The sequence below is a fragment of the Rhinoraja longicauda genome, chromosome 8 (assembly GCF_053455715.1).
Source record: "Rhinoraja longicauda isolate Sanriku21f chromosome 8, sRhiLon1.1, whole genome shotgun sequence".
Classification (NCBI taxonomy): domain Eukaryota; kingdom Metazoa; phylum Chordata; class Chondrichthyes; order Rajiformes; family Arhynchobatidae; genus Rhinoraja; species Rhinoraja longicauda.
Window position 1 is genome coordinate 69468798 of NC_135960.1, and position 18900 is coordinate 69487697.

The 18900-nt window shown below is 48.4% G+C and overlaps 1 protein-coding gene across 1 annotated transcript in view; it reads right to left on the reverse strand.

Annotated features, from left to right (window-relative positions):
• Positions 1-18900, reverse strand: part of lrp2a (low density lipoprotein receptor-related protein 2a) — a 210335-nt gene that overhangs the window by 74742 nt on the left and 116693 nt on the right. The window contains exons 44-50 of the mRNA XM_078404632.1: positions 18134-18259; positions 17016-17135; positions 14510-14641; positions 11651-11852; positions 5813-6108; positions 3610-4126; positions 1085-1237 (exon numbers count right to left, since the gene is read on the reverse strand). Of these exons, the coding sequence (XP_078260758.1) occupies positions 1085-1237; positions 3610-4126; positions 5813-6108; positions 11651-11852; positions 14510-14641; positions 17016-17135; positions 18134-18259 (1546 nt within the window). The remainder of the gene's footprint in view (positions 1-1084; positions 1238-3609; positions 4127-5812; positions 6109-11650; positions 11853-14509; positions 14642-17015; positions 17136-18133; positions 18260-18900) is intronic.

Genomic DNA, 18900 nt, shown 5'->3' on the forward strand with positions numbered 1-18900 from the left:
AACTTTTTCACACAGAAGGTGGTGGGTGTATGGAACAAGCTGCCAGAGGAGGTAGTTGAGGCTGGGACTATCCCATCATTTAAGAAACGATTAGACAGGTACATGAATAGGACAGGTTTGGAGGATTATGGACCAAGCGCAGGCAGGTGGGACTAGCGTAGCTGGGACATTGTTGGCCGGTGTGGTCGAGTTGGGCTGAAGGGCCTGTTTCCACTCTGTATCACTCTATGACTCTAGAAGTCACTCATCGCTCCCAAAGCAAGGTTTTAGTTTATTGTATTAGTTTAGATTATTATTGTCAAGTGTTCCAAAGTACAGCAAAAAGCTTTTTGTTGCGTGCTATCCAGTCAGTGGGAAGACAGTACATGATTACAATCAAGCCGTCCAAAGTGTTCAGATACAGGATCAATGGAATAAAAGGGAAAAGCACCCCCAGATTCAGGGACAGTTTCTTCCCAGCTGTTATCAGGCAACTGAACCATCCTACCCCAACCAGAGAGCACTGCTGAACTACTAGCGACCTCATTGGTGACCCTCGGACTAGCCTTGATTGGACTTTACTGGTTTTACCTTGCACTAAACGTTATTCCCTTATCATGTATCTGTACACTGTGAATGGCTCGATTGTAATCATGTTTAGTTTAGAGATACAGCGTGGAAACAGGCCCTTTCGGCCCACCGGGTCCATGCTGACCAGCGATCCCCGCACATTAACACCATCCTACACCCACTTGGGACAATTTTTACATTTACCAAGTCAATTCATCTACAAGCCTGTACGTCTTTGGAGTGTGGGAGGAAACCGAAGATCTCGGAGAAAACCCAGGCAGGTCACGGGGAGAACGTACAAACTCCTTTTCAGACGGCGCCCGTGGTCAGGATGGAACCCGGGTCTCCGGCGCTGCATTCGCTGTAAGGCAGCAACTCTACCGCTGCGCCACCGTGACTGCCCCATGTATTGTCTTTCTGCTGACTGGATAGCACGCAATGACAGTTTTTCACTTTACCTCAGTACACGTGACAATAAATGGAACTAAGCGAAGGAACAAGGGTGAAATATGTATTTAACCTGTTGTCCACTCACCCATATTTCGGATACAGGGCCACGGCACGGGGATTGTCAAAGCAGTAGGTGCTGTTCATCTCCAGACAGGGCGCCGCCAGCTTCTTCATGAACCGCCCGTCAAGCTCAGCCACGTTAAGGCAGTTTTTCAAATTATCAGCCCAGTAGAGTTTCCTAAGCAATGAGAGAAGCGCTCAATGACCTCAGGGGCCGTGGAGGCAGACGCAGCAAGCTGGAGGAACTCAGCGGGTCAGGCAGCGCCCCAGGAGAGAAGGAATGGCTGATGTGTCGGCTCCAGACCCTTCTTCAGACCGAGAGCCGGGGGAGAGGGAAACGAGAGATACCGGCGGTGATGTAGAGAAAACGAATGAAAGATACGCAACAAAAGTAACCATGATCACCGAGACAGGCCATTGTTAGCGGCGTGCTGGGCGAGAATTGATTTGAATTGAATAAATGTTATTAGCCAAGTATGTATATATACAAGGAATTTGCCTTGGTGTCTTGCTCGCAAGTAACAACACGACAGACAGTAAACAATTATGAGGAAAACATTACAATTTAAATAAATTTAATAGGTTGATACAAGTGAGGAGGGTTTTTGAAAGGCAGATAGTTGGAACATATTTTAGAAAATCACATTCAATTAAAAAAATAATACAATGAAGGTTTATTGGCAAAGTCCAGCTGTATTTTCATAGTCAGGCCCTTTCACAGTAACCTGCACGTTTTAATCAACATGTCCCACCTACACTAGTCCCACCTGGCCCATATCCTTCCAAACCTTTCCCATCCATGTACCTGCCTAAATGTCTTTTAAATGTTGTTCGAGTGCCTTCCTCAACTACCTCCTCTGGCAGCTCGTTCCATTCACCCACCACCCACCCGTGTGTTTTCTGAAAGAGCTACAGGTTAGTCCCCAACTCCTGTTCCATCCCCACACACCTGCACACGGTTCTTTGTGTAAGCATGTATAGAAACAAACTTTGGATGGATTATGTGAGATTGGATTGTTCCATGGATTGTCAGACTTGGATTGTTTTCTCTGAGCACCGGAGGTTGCGGAGAGACCTGATAGAAGTGTGTAAAATTAGGGGAGGCATAGATGGGGTAGACAGTCACAACCTTTTCAGTCAGGCAGTCGGAATCCCAGGATGGAAAAATCACACACAGGCGCTCCCCAACTTACGATGGGGGTTACGTTCCGAGAAACCCATCGCAAACCGAAAATATCGTAAGTCGAAATGCGTTTAATACACGTGATCACGTGGGCGGACGCGAGGTGCGGCTCACCACGGGACGCTGCCGTTTGCACCATCGCAAGGTCGAAATATTGTAAGTCGGGGTGCATCCAGACTAGCTTTAAGGTGAGAGGGGTAAAGTTTAGGGTTGATGTGCGGGCAGGTTTTTTACACAGAAGGTGGTGGGTGCCTGGTACACACAGCCAGTGGTGGTGTGGAGGCAGGTATGATCGTGGCGTTTAAGAGAGCTTTGGGTAGGAACATGGATATGCAGGGAATGGAGGGATATGGGTTGTGCAGGAGGATAAGCGATGGTCTTGGCATCATGCTCAGCACAGACATCGTGGGTCTGTTCTTGAACTGTACATTTCCATGGTTAAAAGTCCAGCGGTAAGAATATTGATTTCTCCAACTTCAGGTAACCCTTGCAAACCTCTCTCTCCGTCCCTCCCCCATCAGTCGTTGTACCAGCTTCAAAGTGGAATTTAGAAGGATGAGAGGGGATCTTATCGAAACGTATAAGATTATTAAGGGGTTGGACACGTTAGAGGCAGGAAACATGTTCCCAATGTTGGGGGAGTCCAGAACAAGGGGCCGCAGTTTAAGAATAAGGGGTAGGCCATTTAGAACTGAGATGAGGAAAAACTTTTTCAGTCAGAGAGTTGTGAATCTGTGGAATTCTCTGCCTCAGAAGGCAGTGGAGGCCAATTCTCTGAATGCATTCAAGAGAGAGCTAGATAGAGCGCTTAAGGATAGCGGAGTCAGGGGGTATGGGGAGAAGGCAGGAACGGGGTACTGATTGAGAATGATCAGCCATGATCACATTGAATGGCGGTGCTGGCTCGAAGGGCCGAATGGCCTCCTCCTGCATCTATTGTCTATTGTCTATTGTCTAATTCAATTCAATTACCTGCTGGACTTTAACCTGCCCCTCCTCTCTCCCCCTTGAGTAATGGCAACATCCTCTTCAGATAGACACAAAAAGCTGGAGTAACTCAGCGGGTCAGGCAGCATCTCGGGAGAGAAGGAATGGGTGAAGTTTCGGGTCGAGACCCTTCTTCAGACTGAAGAAGGGTCTCGACCCGAAACGTCACCCATTCCTTCTCTCCCGAGAGGCTGCCTGACCTGCTGAGTTACTCCAGCATGTTGTGAATAAAAACCTTCGATTTGTACCAGCATCTGCAGTTATCTTCTTATAACATCCTCTTCAGGTCTGGCATTGTATTTGATTGGACTTTGACGGGATTGTATTGCGCAGTAGTTTAAGATAGTTAGACGTGCGGTGAGGGATGATGGTTCTCTTACCTGCCAACCCAATCCACGGCCAGACCCTCGGCCCCGAACAGGTCATGGCTGATGACTGTCTCCTTTACGCTTTCATTGAGGAACATTCGCTCCATCACTCTTCGGCCCATGTCGAACCAGTACAACCTTTGTTCCACCCGGTCAAAGTCCAGAGCACCGACGTTGAGCAGCCCTTGCTGAACAAGGGTGTAGGAGTTCCCGTCCACGGAGAAGTTGCGTATGTAGTAGCGGTTGCTGAAGAGGAGGTAAGGGGCGATGTTGCTGTTCTGGCGGCAGGTTCGGCCGTCGGGCTCCCGCAGGTGCCCCGCGGCACATTTGCAGATGTACGAGCCCTCCATGTTCTCACAGATCTGGCTGCAGACGCCCGGGGTCTCGTTGCACTCGTCGACGTCTACGCAAGTCTGCCCGTCCTCCAGCAGTTGGTACCCGGGTGGGCAGGAGCAGAGGAAGCCCACCAGCGCGTTGGTGCAGATGTGGGTGCAGTGATTCAGCTCGGGGTTATTGCACTCGTCAACGCCTGCGGCACCAGAGAGAGAGAGAGACATCAACACCTCACCCTTCAACTCATCTCAACCCAACACCCGTCACTGTCCGCCAGAGATACTGCCTGACCCGCTGAGTTACTCCTGCACTTTGTGTCCTTTTGTGTATTAACCGGCATCTGCAGACAGACAGAAAAAGCTGGAGTAACTCAGCGGGACAGGCAGCATCTCTGGAGAGAAGGAATGGGTGATGACCCTTAAGAAAGGTCTCGACACGAAACGTCACCCATCTCTTCTCTCCAGAGATGCTGCATGTCCCGCTGAGTTACTCCAGCTTTTTTTGTCTCTCTTCGTTTTAAACCAACATCTAAAGTTCCTTCTCACACATCCAGCATCTGCAGTTCCTTCTTACATATCCAGCATCTGCAGTTCCTTCTTACACATATACCATCTGTAGTTCCTACTTACACATATACCATCTGTAGTTCCTACTTACACATATACCATCTGCAGTTCTTTTTTACACATCCAGCATCTGCAGTTCTTTCTTACACATCTAGCAATCGCAGGCCCTGCTTTCTACACAGTTCTAATTACTTCCATTAGATATTCCATTTTTTAACTTTAGTTTCGTTTATTATTGTCACGTGTACCGAGGTACAGTGAAAAGCTTTCTCGTTGAGTGCTATCCAGTCAGCGGTGTACAGATGCAGGATAAAGGGAATAACGCTCAGTGCAAGAGAAAGTCGAATAAAGCTAAATAATTCTAGAGTGATTAAGTTACATATTTGGAAAGAGAGTCAAGAGTGTTTCATTGTCATATGTCCCAAAACAGAACAATGGGATTCTTACTTGCAGCAGCACAACAGATATGTAAGCATACACCGATCAGCCAAAACATTATGACCACCGACAGGCGACGTGAATAACATTGATTATCTTGTTACAATGGCACCTGTCAAGGGGTGGGATATATTAGGCAGCAAGTGAACAGTCAGTTCTTGAAGTTGATGTGTTGGATGTAGAAGAAATGGGCAGGAGTAAAGACCTGAGCGACTTTGACAAGGGCCAGATTGTTCTGGCCAGACGACTGGGTCAGAGCATCTCTGAAACGGCAAGGCTTGTGGGGTGCTCCCGGTCAGCAGTGGTGAGTACCTACTGACAGTGGTCCGAGGAGGGACAAACCACAAACCGGAAACAGACAGGGTGTTGGGCGCCCAAGGCTCATCGATGCGCGAGGGCAACGAAGGCTATCCCGTCTGGTCCGAACCAACAGGTCGACCGTGGCACAAGTCACAGAAACGTTTAATGGTGGTCACGGGAGTAATGTGTCACAATACACAGTGCATCGCACCTTGCTGTGTATGGGGCTGCACACGGAGGACCAACAGCATATTAGGCAGGTGGTCATAATGTTTTGGCTCATCGGTGTAGTACTCTGTAAACACCATACTAAACAATAAAAAGAAGTTGTAAAGATTAGTAAGGGCGTCAAAGGTTATGGGGGGAAGGCAGGAGAATGGGGTTGAGAGGGAGAGGTAGATTGAATGGTGGAGCAGCCTAATTCTGCTTCTATTTTTAAGTTCAATAAATACAAACAAACAATGTCGTGCAGAGACAAAGACAAGGCCCCCAAGCCCCTCGTGCATTCAAGGCAGTGTGTGGTTTAGTTGGAGTTTGTGGTGTCCAAGCAGGCATGGCGCTGGCCGATGAGTACATACCACAGGTCCTCTCGTCACTGTTGTCTGAGCAGTCGTCCTCTTGGTTGCACACCTTGACGGTCTCAATGCAAGCTCCGTTGCTGCAGCGGAAGTGTTGTGGAGGGCAGGTGGGCTGAGGGGTGAGGCACAGATGCTCCATCTCGTCCGACCGATCTCCGCAGTCGTTGTCTCCGTCACAGACCCACAGCTGGGAGATGCAGCGGCCGTTCTGGCAGGTGTACTGGTGCTGGGCGCAGGAGGAGTACGAACACCCCCGCTCGTCGCTGGCATCGCCACAGTCATTCCTGTGGTCGCACCTGTGCTCAACGGCAAAACCATCCCTCAGCTTAGTTTACTTTAGACAATAGACAATAGGTGCAGGAGGAGGCCATTCGGCCCTTCGAGCCAGCACCGCCATTCAATGTGATCATGGCTGATCATTCTCAATCAGTACCCCGTTCCTGCCTTCTCCCCATACCCCCTGACTCCGCTATCCTTAAGAGCTCTATCCAGCTCTCTCTTCAACTTTAGAGATACAGCACAGAAACAGGCCCTTCGGCCCACTGAGTCCACTCCGACCAGTGATCCCCGCACATTCTCTGCCACAGAGGGCAGTGGAGGCCAAATCACTGGATGGATTTAAGAGAAAGTTAGATAGAACTCTAGGGACTAGCGGAATCAAGGGATATGGGGAGAAGGCAGGCACGGGTTACTGATTGTGGATGATCAGCCATGATCACAATGAATGGCGGTGCTGACTCGAAGGGCCGAATGGCCTCCTCCTGCACCTATTTTCTATGTTTCTATTAACATTAACCCCACATACACCGGGGATAATTCTTTACATTTATACATCTATACCAAGCCAATTAACCCACAAACCTGTACTGCTTAGGCGTGTGGGAGGAAACCAAAGATCACGGAGAAAATCCACGCAGGTCACGGGAAGAACGTACAAATTCCGTATAGACAAGCACCCGTAGTCAGGATCGAACCCGGGATTTCTGGCGCTGTAAGGCAGTAGCTTTACCACCACGCCACCATGCCGCCTGTGCCAGCTGCCAAAGTGACATTGCTGAAATATAGTGGGTTAGAACTACAGACACAAAGTGCTGGAGTATCTCAGCGGGTCGGGACCCTTCTTCAGACCAGTTTGAGGAAGATTCCTGATCTTAAACCTCATCGATCCATGTTCTCCAGAGATGCTGCCTGACCCGCTGAGTTACTCCAGCACTCTGTGAAACGTTACCTATCCATGTTCTCCAGAGATGCTGCCTGACCCGCTGAGTTACTCCAGCACTCTGTGAAACGTCACCTATCCTTGTTCCCCAGAGATGCTGTCTGACCCGCTGAGTTACTCCAGCACTCTGTGAAACGTCACCTATCCCTGTTCCCCAGAGATGCTGCCTGAGCCGCTGAGTTACTCCAGCTCTCTGTGAAACGTCACCTATCCATGTTTCCCAGAGATGCTGCCTGACCCGCTGAATTACTCCAGCACTCTGTGTCCTTGTGTGCACACCACACAATCCTTCTGTGCTTCCTGGGCTTGTGGGCTTGGATTGCAGGGAGAGGTGGATACGCTGGGACTATTTCAATAATAATAATAATAATAATAAATTTTATTTGTCATATGTAGGTTGGCACAGGGTCAATGGTACAATGAAATGTATTTGACAAGACAACGGGTCTCTCAGTCAGAGAGTTGTGAATCTGTGGAATTCTTTGCCTCAGAAGGCAGTGGAGGCCAAGCCTCTGAATGCATTCAAGAGAGAGCTGGATAGAGCTCTTAAGGATAGCGGAGTCAGGGGGTATGGGGAGAAGGCAGGAACGGGGTACCGATTGAGAATGATCAGCCATGATCACATTGAATGGCGGTGCTGGCTCGAAGGGCCAAATGGCCTCCTCCTGCACCTATTGTCTATTGGGTCACCTCAGCAGTAATATTCCAAGGATAAATAAGATTTTAAAATGACATTAGTAAGATAAAAAGAAAATATTAAAAATAGGTAAAAAGACAATATTAAAAATAATCAACATATATGATGTGAAATGTGTTTATGAGTTCAGAAGCCTGATGGCCTGATGGTAGAAACTGTTCTTAAGTCTGGTGGTACGTGCAGCCATACTCCTGTATCGTCTGCCTGACGGTAACAAGGAGAACAGCCTGCGTGCTGGGTGGCTGTGGTCCTTGATGATGCTGCGTGCCTTCCGCAGGCACCGCCGGTAGTGAAGCAGGCCGAGGGGGTGACCTTAATGAGGCGTTTAAGATCATGAGGGTTATGGACAAAGTGAAGACTTTTTTTCCCCCTGCGTGGAGGATTCCAAAACTAGAGGGCACCGGTTTAAGGTGAGAGGGGAGAGAATCAAGAGGGATCTCAGGGGCAACTTTTTCACTCAAACTATTAGTGGTGCAGCGGTAGAGTTGCTGCCTTACAGAGCCAGAGACCCGAGTTTGATCATTCACCCTATCTAATCCTCTCGATCTTATCCACCTCTATAAGATCACCCCTCACCCTCCTGCGCTCCAAGGAATAGAGTCCTAGCCTGCCCAACCTCTCCCTGTAGCTCAGGCACTCAAGTCCAGGCAACATCCTCGTAGATCCTCTCTGCACCCCTTTCCTGCTTGACCGCATTTCTTCCCTCAGTGTGTCATGATGCTTTTGATTTCCACGGCAGAAGTCTGAAAGTTGACCAGTAAAATATATTCACGGCCGGGGTTAACAGATTTGTGTTTAACAGGGTTTCAAGAGTTCTGAAAACAGGCAGGAGAGTGGTGTAGGAAGGAACTGCAGGTGCTGGTTTACACTGAAGATAGGCACAAAGTGCTGGAGTAACTCAGCGGGACAGGCAGCATCTCTGGAGAGAAGGAATGGGTGATGTTTGAAGAAGGGTCCCGACCCGATACGTCACCCATTCCTTCTCTCCAGGGATGCTGCCAGTCCCGCTGAGCTACTCCAGCATTTTGTGTCTGTCTTAGGCAGGAAAGAGGCCCTCGAGTCCCATCAGCTCCGACCATATTCACTGGTTCAAGGGCCATAGAACTCCCGGCTGCTGCCTCTCATCTGCCTGCACCTCCTCCAACCTCATCTATTGCATCCGCTGCTCCAGATGTCAACTTATTTACATCGGCGAAACCAAACGCAGGCTCGGCGATCGCTTCGCTCAACACCTACGCTCGGTCCGCGTTGGCCAAACTGATCACCCGGTGGCCGAGCACTTCAACTCCCCCTCCCACTCTCAGTCTGACCTTTCTGTCATGGGCCTCCTCCAGTGCCATAGTGAGGCCCACCGGAAATTGGAGCAACAGTACCTCATATTTCGCTTGGGCAGCTTGCAGCCCAGTGGTATGAACATCGACTTCTCCAACTTTAGATAGTTCCTCTGTCCCTCTCTTCCCCTCCCCCTTCCCAGATCTCCCTCTATCTTCCTGTCTCCACCTATATCCTTTCTTTGTCCCGCCCCCCTGACATCAGTCTGAAGAAGGGTCTCGACCCGAAACGTCACCCATTCCTTCTCTCCAGAGATGCTGCCTGACCTGCTGAGTTACTCCAGCATTTTGTGAGTAAATGCTTATGAAAGGATGCTTCATTCTGAAACGTCCGCTGGGGTGTGAAATGCAAATAAGCTGGAGTAACTCAGCGGGACAGCGGGACAGGCAGCATCTCTGTAGAGAAGGAATGGATGACGTTTCGGGTCGAGACCCTTCTTCAGATTTGGAAACGGGAACCTAAAGGCTCGAGTCCAGGGTCCATTTGTCTTTCTCTCAGAGTTCAAACTTTGACAGCTGTGCTGTAAACCAACTTGTTATCCACTTTGTATACTCTACACACACGGTTTACAGTGTCGATATATCTCTACGCACTGTATATCTGAGAGGCGGTATTTATACAATAAAACCAAGGAACTAATACAAATACAAAACCAAAGGGACCGGAAAAAGAAAGCTTAATGTTAGCCTCCTCACCCAGGCATTAATCCTTTCTGTTGGAACCTGATATTCTTTTAATCAGATTAAAACTTCAGAAGAAGTAGGATTAGTGAATGTGTGTATTACCATGAATCTTGCCAACACAACCAATAACATCGATATACTAAAACTCTCGTTTGTTTGTTCATGAACTACAGCCAAAACAGTACACGATAGCGCGACAATTTTAGGCCCACCTTACTCACCGTCGGGGGGAAGGGGGTTGGGGGAGGGAGGGGAGGGGGGAGTGGGTGAGGGGGTAGGGGTGAGGGGGGGAAGGGGGGGGGGGGAAGGGGGGAGGAGAGGGTGCTGCACCAATGCAGGAGAGGTTGGGACCCAACGGGTGGGTCCACTTGGTCTAGTTTCTTTTAAAGGCATACCTCACTTTAAAACAGGCCCTTGGATGGAGTCGAAGGAAGAGGTACAGGGGCAGGTGTTGCTTCTCCTGCAGTTGCAGGGGAAGGTACCTGGGGAGGGGGTGGTTTGGGTGGGAAGGGATGAGTTAACCAGGGAGTTGCGGAAGGAATGGTCTGCGGAAAGGGGTGGAGATGGGAAGACGTGACGAGTGGTGGGATCCCGTTGGAGGTGGCGAAAGTGTCGGAGGATTGTGCGGTGTACGCGACGGCTGATGGCAGCTGCCCCTAGACCTCCTCCCTCAACTACGTCCAAGGGACCCCGACAGTCCTTTCAGGTGAGGCAGAGGTTGACTTGCACCTCCTCCAACCTCATCTACTGTATCCGCTGTCCCAGGTGTGGACCCCTGTATATCGGCGAGACCAAGCGCAGGCTTGACGATCGTTTCACTGAACATCTTCGCTCAGTCCGTCTAGATCTACATGATCTACAGGTTGCGGTACACTTTAACTCCCCCTCCCATTCCCACACTAACCTTTCTGTCCTGGGCCTCTTCCACTGTCAGAGTGAAGCCCAATGCAAATTGGATGAACAGCACCTCAGATTTTGTTTGAACAGCTTACAACATCAGTGGAATGACTATTGATTTCTCTAACTTCAAGTAACCCTTGCTTTCCCTCTCTCTCCATACCTCCCCCACCCTAGTTCTCCAACTAGTTTCACTGTCCTGATTAATTTTAGTTTGTGTACTTCGTTGTCATCTTCTCCTCAGCCAACGATGAACCATTCTACATTTCCTTATCATTCATTGTCTGTTTTGATCTGTTGATTTCACACCTTACCCTTCCATATCTTGTTTCCCTCTCCCCCTGACTCTCAGTGTAAAGAAGGATCTCGACCTGAATCGTCACCTATTCCTTCCCTCCAGAGATGCTGCCTGTCCCGCTGAGTTACTCCAGCTCTTTGTGTCCATCGTAGGTACATGGATAGGACAGTTTTGGACAGATACTAGACCAAGTGGACCCGTTGGGCCCAAACCTCTCCTGCATTGGTGCAGCACCCTCTCCTCTCCACCCTCTTCTCTCTCCTCAACCCCCTCTCCCCTCTCCCCCACTCCCTCTCCCTCCCTCCACCCTCCTCCCCTCCCCCTCCCCTCCCCTCCCCCTCCCCCTCCCCCTCCCCCTCCCCTCCTTTTAAACTTTAAAATGTGAATAACTTAAAAAATATAAAACTGATTTCAATAAAACTACTTGCATTATCACTAAAGTGACGATGGTGAGTAAGGTGGGCCGAAAATTGTCACGCTATCGTGTACCGTTTTGGCTGAAGTTCAGTCACAAACAAGTTAACAAACGAGAGTTTTAGTATATGGATGAGCCAAACGCAAGCAGGTGGGACTGGTGTCGACGGGGCATGTTGGGCGGTGCGGGCAAGTTGGACTCTAGGATTTTCACGACCGTTTCCTTCCACGTTGTTAAACAGCCGGTTAATCAGGAAGAATCTGCAGCATTCCTAGCCTCCCCAATGGCTGTACGCACCTGTACGAACTCCTCACACACAAGCCGTTGTCACAGGCAAACTCCACTCCGGGGCACGATCTCCCTGAACAGTTCTGACTCTCATCTAAAGCGTCAGCACAGTCAGAGTCCCCATCGCAGACCCATGCCGTAGGAATGCACCTTCTTTGGTGAGGCTGACTATTCACACAGGTAAAGTCTGTGTCCGAACAGTTACGGCTGGCTGAAACAAAACACAGTGCCGTTAATTGTGTAGGAAGGAACTGCAGATGCTGGTTTAAATCGAAGATAGACACCAAATGCTGGAGTAACTCTGCATTTGGGACAGGCAGCATCTCTGGAGAGAAGGAATCGGTGGCGTTTCAGGTCAATAGACAATAGGTGTAGGAGGAGGCCATTCGGCCCTTCGAGCCAGCACCGCCATTCAATGTGATCATGGCTGATCATTCTCAATCAGTACCCCGTCCCTGCCTTCTCCCCATACCCCCTGACTCCGCTATCCTTAAGAGCTCTATCTAGCTCTCTCTTGAATGCATTCAGAGAATTGGCCTCCACTGCCTTCTGAGGCAGAGAATTCCACAGATTCACAACTCTCTGACTGAAAAAGTCAGAGTGTTCCTCATCTCCGTTCTAAATGGCCTACCCCTTATTCTTAAACTGTGGCCCCTTGTTCTGGACTCCCCCAACATTGGGAACATGTTTCTTGCCTCTAACGTGTCCAACCCCTGAAGACCCTTCTTCAGACTGAGAGTCAGGGAAGAAGGAAACTAGAGGTGTGAAACGTCACCTGTTCATTTAGTTTAGCTGAGGTTAGTTTAGGTTAGATACAGCGTGGAAACAGGCCCTTCGGCCCATCGAGTCCGTGCCAACCAGTGATCCCCGTACTCTAACACTATCCTACACACACACACTGGGGACAGTTTATATTAATGCCTAGCCAATGAACCTACAAACCTGTATGTCTTTGGAGTGTGGGAGGAAACCCGAGGTTCCTGGAGAAAACCCACGCGGGTCACAGGGAGAATGTGCAAACTCCGTACAAACAGCGCCCATGGTCAGGATCGAACCTGGGACTCTGGCAAGGTAAGGCAGCAACTCTACCGCTGCGCCACCGTGCCACCCAGAGATGTTTTCTGCAAGCATGCTGCTTGACCCGCTGAGTTCCTCCAGCATTTTGCGTCTGTCGACAGTGGAATTTAATGATCGGTTAACTGCAGTTTCATGATATCATCGGTCTTGTGATTGCAGCGCCAGAATTTCAGAGACCAGTCGTGTGATTCGGAACGTGTTATTAGTGGATTGAGGTGTGGTTACTTTGTGATGATCGTACGTGTAAATGACAAGGCAGTTAGATGGACCACACAAAGTAGGTTGGGACTTGGTTGTTTAGTTTAGTTTAGTTTATTATTGTTCTGTGTAGCAAGGTACAGTGAAAGGCTTTTATGTTGAGTGCTATCCAGTCAGTGGAAAGATTACAATCAAGCCGCCCACAGTGTACAGGTACAGGATGAAGGGATAACAATTAGTGCAAGATAAAGTCCAGTAAAGTCCGATTAAAGATAGTCCGAGGGTCTCCAATGAGGTAGATAGTAGGTCAGGGCCACTCTCTGGTTGGTAATAGGATGGTGTGTGCATATGTGTGTGAGAGTGTGTGAGTGTATGTGTGAAAGTGTATATATGTCTGTGTGAGTGTGTGTGTGTGTGTGTGTGCGTGTATGGGAGTGTATGTGCGTGTGAGAGTGTCAGTGTGTGTGAGCGTGAGTGTGTCTGTGTATGGGCATGTGAGCGTGTCAGTGGATGACAAAGTGGGATAACATAGGACTAGTGTGAGCAGGTGATTCGAGCCAGCACCACCATTCAATGTGATCATGGCTGATCATTCTCAATCAGTACCCCGTTCCTGTCTTCTCCCCATACCCCCTGACTCCGCTATCCTTAAGAGCTCTATCTAGCTCTCTCTTGAATGCATTCAGAGAATTGGCCTCCACTGCCTTCTGAGGCAGAGAATTCCACAGATTCACAACTCTATGACTGAAAACGTTTTTCCTCATCTCAGTTCTAAATGGCCTACCCCTTATTCTTAAACTGTGGCCCCTTGTTCTGGACTCCCCCAACATTGGGAACATGTTTCCTGCCTCTAACGTGTCCAACCCCTTAATAATCTTATACGTTTCTATAAGATCTCCTCTCATCCTTCTAAATTCCAGTGTATACAAGCCTAGTCGCTCCAATCTTTCAACATATGACAATCCTGCCATTCCGGGAATTAACCTAGTAAACCTACGCTGCACGCCCTCAATAGCACGAATATCCTTCCTCAAATTTGGAGACCAAAACTGCACACAGTACTCCAGGTGCGGTCTCACTAGGGCCCTGTACAACTGCAGAAGGACCTCTTTGCTCCTATACCCAACAAAATTTGGTTGGTTATTTAGATTTAGATTTAGAGATACAGCGCAGAAACAGGCCCTTCGGCCCACCGGGTCCGCGCCGCCCAGCGATCCCCGCACACTAACACTATCCTACACCCACTAGGGACAATTTTTACATTTGCCCAGCCAATCAACCTACAAACCTGCACGTCTTTGGAGTGTGGGTGGAAACTGAAGATCTCGGAGAAAACCCACGCAGGTCACGGGGAGAACGTGCAAACTCCGTACAGACGGCGCCTGTAGTCGGGATCGAACCTGAGTCTCCGGCGCTGCATTCGCTGTAAGGCAGCAACTCTACCGCTGCGCCACCGTGCCGCCGGTATTTTGTGCGAACGAGGGGGTCTATTAGTTAATCAGAATGGGTGTGTTGTAGAGGTGGCGGAGAGAGAACGATGGCAGTGGGAGAAGGTGACGGAGAGAGGTGGCAGTGAGGACGGGCAGCACCTACCACAGCTATGCCTCTGGTCTTCGTCACTCATGTCCCCACAGTCGTTATCACCGTCACAGACCCAAATGGAAGGGATGCATCGGCCATCCTCACACTTATACTGTTGGTCTGAACACACCATCTCTGCAGGAACTATGAAGACAACATTGCAAAAATGACAAGGTAAAGACAATGTAGAATGATACATAGAACAGTACAGCACAGGAACAGGCCCTTCAGCCCACAGTATCTGTGCCGAATATAGTTTCATTCAGTTATTGAACATGGAACAGTGCAGCACAGGAACAATGCCTGTGCCAAACATGATTCCAAGATAAACTAATCTCCTCTGCCTGCACGTGATCCATATCCCTCCATTTCCCTCCATATCCACGTGCTGTTCCATTACCATATCTGCCTGCACCACCGCCCCTGGCAGTGGGTTCCAGGCCCCCACCTTGGATCTTGGTAAAGAACCTGCTCTACACGTCTTCATTAAATCCCCCCCCTCTCACCTTGAATCTCTGTCCTCTGGTGTTTGATATTTCCACCCCTGGGAACAAGTTTCTGACTGCCTTCTCCGTCTACGCTTCTCACAATGTTACACACTTCTACCAGGCACTGTCTTTGAAATGAAAATAAATTGGGCGTTCACATTTATCGTAACACGCTCTCGTACTGTTGAAGATAAAGGAAATGGACGTGGGTGGCGCAGCGGTAGACTTGCTGCCTTACAGTGGTCACAGCGCCAGAGACCCGGGTTCCAACCCGACTATGGGCGCCGTCTGTACGGAGTTTGTACGTTCTCCCCGTGACCTGCGAACCCGGTTTTCTCTGAGATCTTCGGTTCCCCCCCACACACCAAAGACGTGTAGGCTTGTAGGTTAATTGGCTTGGTATAAGTGTTAATTGTTCCTAGTGTGTGTAGGATAGTGTTAATGTGTAGGGATCGCTGGTCGGTGCAGACTCGATGGGCCGAAGGGCCTGTTTCCGCGCTGTATCTTCAAAACGAAAAAATAAATGAGTGTGGACAACGTAATTGAACACATTCCTTACGGAAAGGACATTCATTGCGTCATCACAAGAAAGAGGGCAAGGGGGGGGGGGGTTCGAGAGGGTTTTCATTTGTACAATTTCAAAAGACACATTAGCATATCTTTATAGGATAGAAACAAGGAACTGCAGATGCTAGTTTACTAAGAAAAGATACAAAGTGCTGGAGTAACTCAGCCGGTCAGACAGCATCTCTGGAGAACATGGATAGGTGACGTTTCACAGAGTGCTGGAGTAACTCAGCGGGTCAGGCAGCATCTCTGGAGAACATGGATAGGTGACGTTTCACAGAGTGCTGGAGTAACTCAGTGGGTCAGGCAGCATCTCTGGGGAACATGGATAGGTGGCGTTTCGGGGTGGGACAAGACTGATTGCAGGGGAGAAAGGGTGATAGGAAAACACTGTCCTCTGGGGCTGTTCATTGCAAAAGTTAAGGAGAACATGTAGAGTACAAGACTATGAAATGGCAAACAGTCGTGTAGGAAGGAAAGAGAGTTGTGAATCTGTGTACCGGGCCCTGGTGAGACTGCACCTGGAGTACTGTGTGCAGTTTTGGTCTCCAAATTTGAGGAAGGATATTCTTGCTATGGAGGGCGTGCAGCGTAGGTTCACTAGGTTAATTCCCGGAATGGCGGGACTGTCGTATGTTGAAAGGCTGGAGCGATTGGGCTTGTATACACTGGAATTTAGAAGGATGAGGGGGGATCTTATTGAAACATATAAGATAATTAGCGGATTGGACACATTAGAGGCAGGAAACATGTTCCCAATGTTGGGGGAGTCCAGAACAAGGGGCCACAGTTTAAGAATAAGGGGTAGGCTATTTAGAACGGAGATGAGGAAGAACTTTTTCAGTCAGAGAGTGGTGAAGGTGTGGAATTCTCTGCCTCAGAAGGCAGTGGAGGCCAGTTCGTTGGATGCTTTCAAGAGAGAGCTGGATAGAGCTCTTAAGGAAAGCGGAGTGAGGGGGTATGGGGAGAAGGCAGGAACGGGGTACTGATTGAGAGTGATCAGCCATGATCGCATTGAATGGCAGTGCTGGCTCGAAGGGCTGAATGGCCTACTCCTGCACCTATTGTCTATTGTCTATTGTGAATTCTCTGCCTCAGAAGGCAGTGGAGGCCAATTCTCTGAATGCATTCAAGAGAGAGCTAGATAGAGCTCTTAAGGATAGCGGAGTCAGGGGGTATGGGGAGAAGGCAGGAACAGGGTACTGATTGAGAATGATCAGCCATGATCACATTGAATGGTGGTGCTGGTTCGAAGGGCCGAATGGCCTCCTCCTGCACCTATTGTCTATTGAACTGCGGATGCTGCTTTAAACGGAAGGTAGATGCAGAAGAAGGGTCTCGACCCGAAACATCACCCATTGCTTCTTTCCAGAGGTGCTGCTGCCTGTCCAGCTGAGTTACTCTGGCTTTTATCGCCTATAATAGCAAACAGTTGAACGGTACAGGTGAAGGGTCATACTCACCACAGGTATGCGGTTCATCGGATCCATCTGCACAGTCCATGCCACTGTCACAGTACCAGTGGCTGGGTATACAGCGGCCAGACACACACCGGAACTCGTTCTCAGCACACGTTCCACCCGCTGTAACAAGACCCCCCAGTCACATCAGTGAAGCCAGAGACTCTTCCATCTTAAATATCACCGGCAACCCGGCCTGGACCACTCCTTGTCGAAGCAAGGGTCAAGAAAGCACTCCCAATCCCTCCACTTCCCAGCAAGGCGTAGGAAGTTTGGCATGTCCCCAACTATGCTCACCGACATCTAACAGATGAGCCGCGGAAAGTATTTTATCAGGATGCATCAAACCCTGGTTTGGGAACAGCTCCAACCAAGACCGCACCAACCAAAATTACCCTCGTCACCATTAGAAAAGCAGAAGATTTTTGTGCCAAAATGATTATAAAAAATGCATTTCATAAACTCATGAGTAATTAAACACTTGCTATTTTGTTGGTACTAATTGGATGTAATATGTTTTCAGATTTCATGAAGTTTATGCGGTTTATGATTTCACGCAGTTTATGATTTTGTGAAGTTTATGATTTTGTAAAGTTTATGATTTTGTGACGTATATGATTTTGTAAAGTTTATGATTTTGTGAAGTTTATAATTGCATAAAGTTTATGCAGTTTGATTGCATAACGTTTATGGTTTTATGAAGTTTATAACTTTGTGAAGTTTATGATTTCATGCAGTTTATGATTTCGTGAAGTTTATAATTGCATAACGTTTATGCAGTTTGATTGCATGACGTTTATGATTTCATGAAGTTTATAATTTTGTGAAGTTTATGATTTCATGCAGTTTATGATTTTGTGAAGTTTATGATTTTGTGAAGTTTATGATTTCGTGCAGTTTATGATTTTGTGAAGTTTATGATTTTGTGACGTTTATGATTTCATAAAATTGATGCGGTTTATGATTTCATGAGGTTAACGACTTCATTAAGTTTATGATTGCATTAAGTTTATGGCTTCATGAATTTTATGCAGCTTATGATTTCATGAGGATTCCTTGTCCCGGCCCACTCCCAGTAGCAGCCACACACACACGCGCACACGGGTGCAGGTACCACATACCGCAGTGCGTCGGATTCTCATCGCTCAGATCGCCGCAGTCGTTATCTCCGTCACAAAGGTAGGTGCGCGGAATGCAGATGTTTGTTGTTTCACATTTGGCGTGCCCGGGCTGGCAGGTCCGCGAGGCTACACGGGTGAGAAGGACATACTTAGAAATATCACATCAAACCATGGTGTACGGAACAAAATGATCCACAGGATATTTCAAACCCCTGAGTAATATTAACTTCACCAGTGGAATCTGTGCCAAACCAATCAGTCCTGTGTTTGGTTTATTGCACAGATTTAATGGAAAATACCAAATAGGAGATGAAGGTAACTTTTGTGATCATCTATCCTAACGGTAGATTGGGAATTGGAAGGTAATTTTACATATAAAATGCAATATAGTGGCACGGTGGAGCAGTGGTAGAGTTGCTGCCTCACAGCGCCGGAGACCCGGGTTCCATCCTGACAACGGCTGCTGTCTGTACAGAGTTTTAACGTTCTCCCCGTGATCGCGTGGGTTTTCTCCGAGATCTTTGGTCTCATCCCACATTCTGAAGACCTACAGGTCTGTAGGTTAATTGGCTTGGTATAAATTGTAAATTGTCCCTTGTGTGTGTAGGATAGTGTTAATGTGCGGGGATCACTGGTCGGTGCGGACCCGGTGGGCCGAAGGGCCTGTTTCCGTGTTGTATCTCTAAACTTAACTAAATTAAAAATAAAAACTGAATAAGAATTGCATTGTTCCGTTTGGGACATAGTTTCATTTAGAGATACAGCGC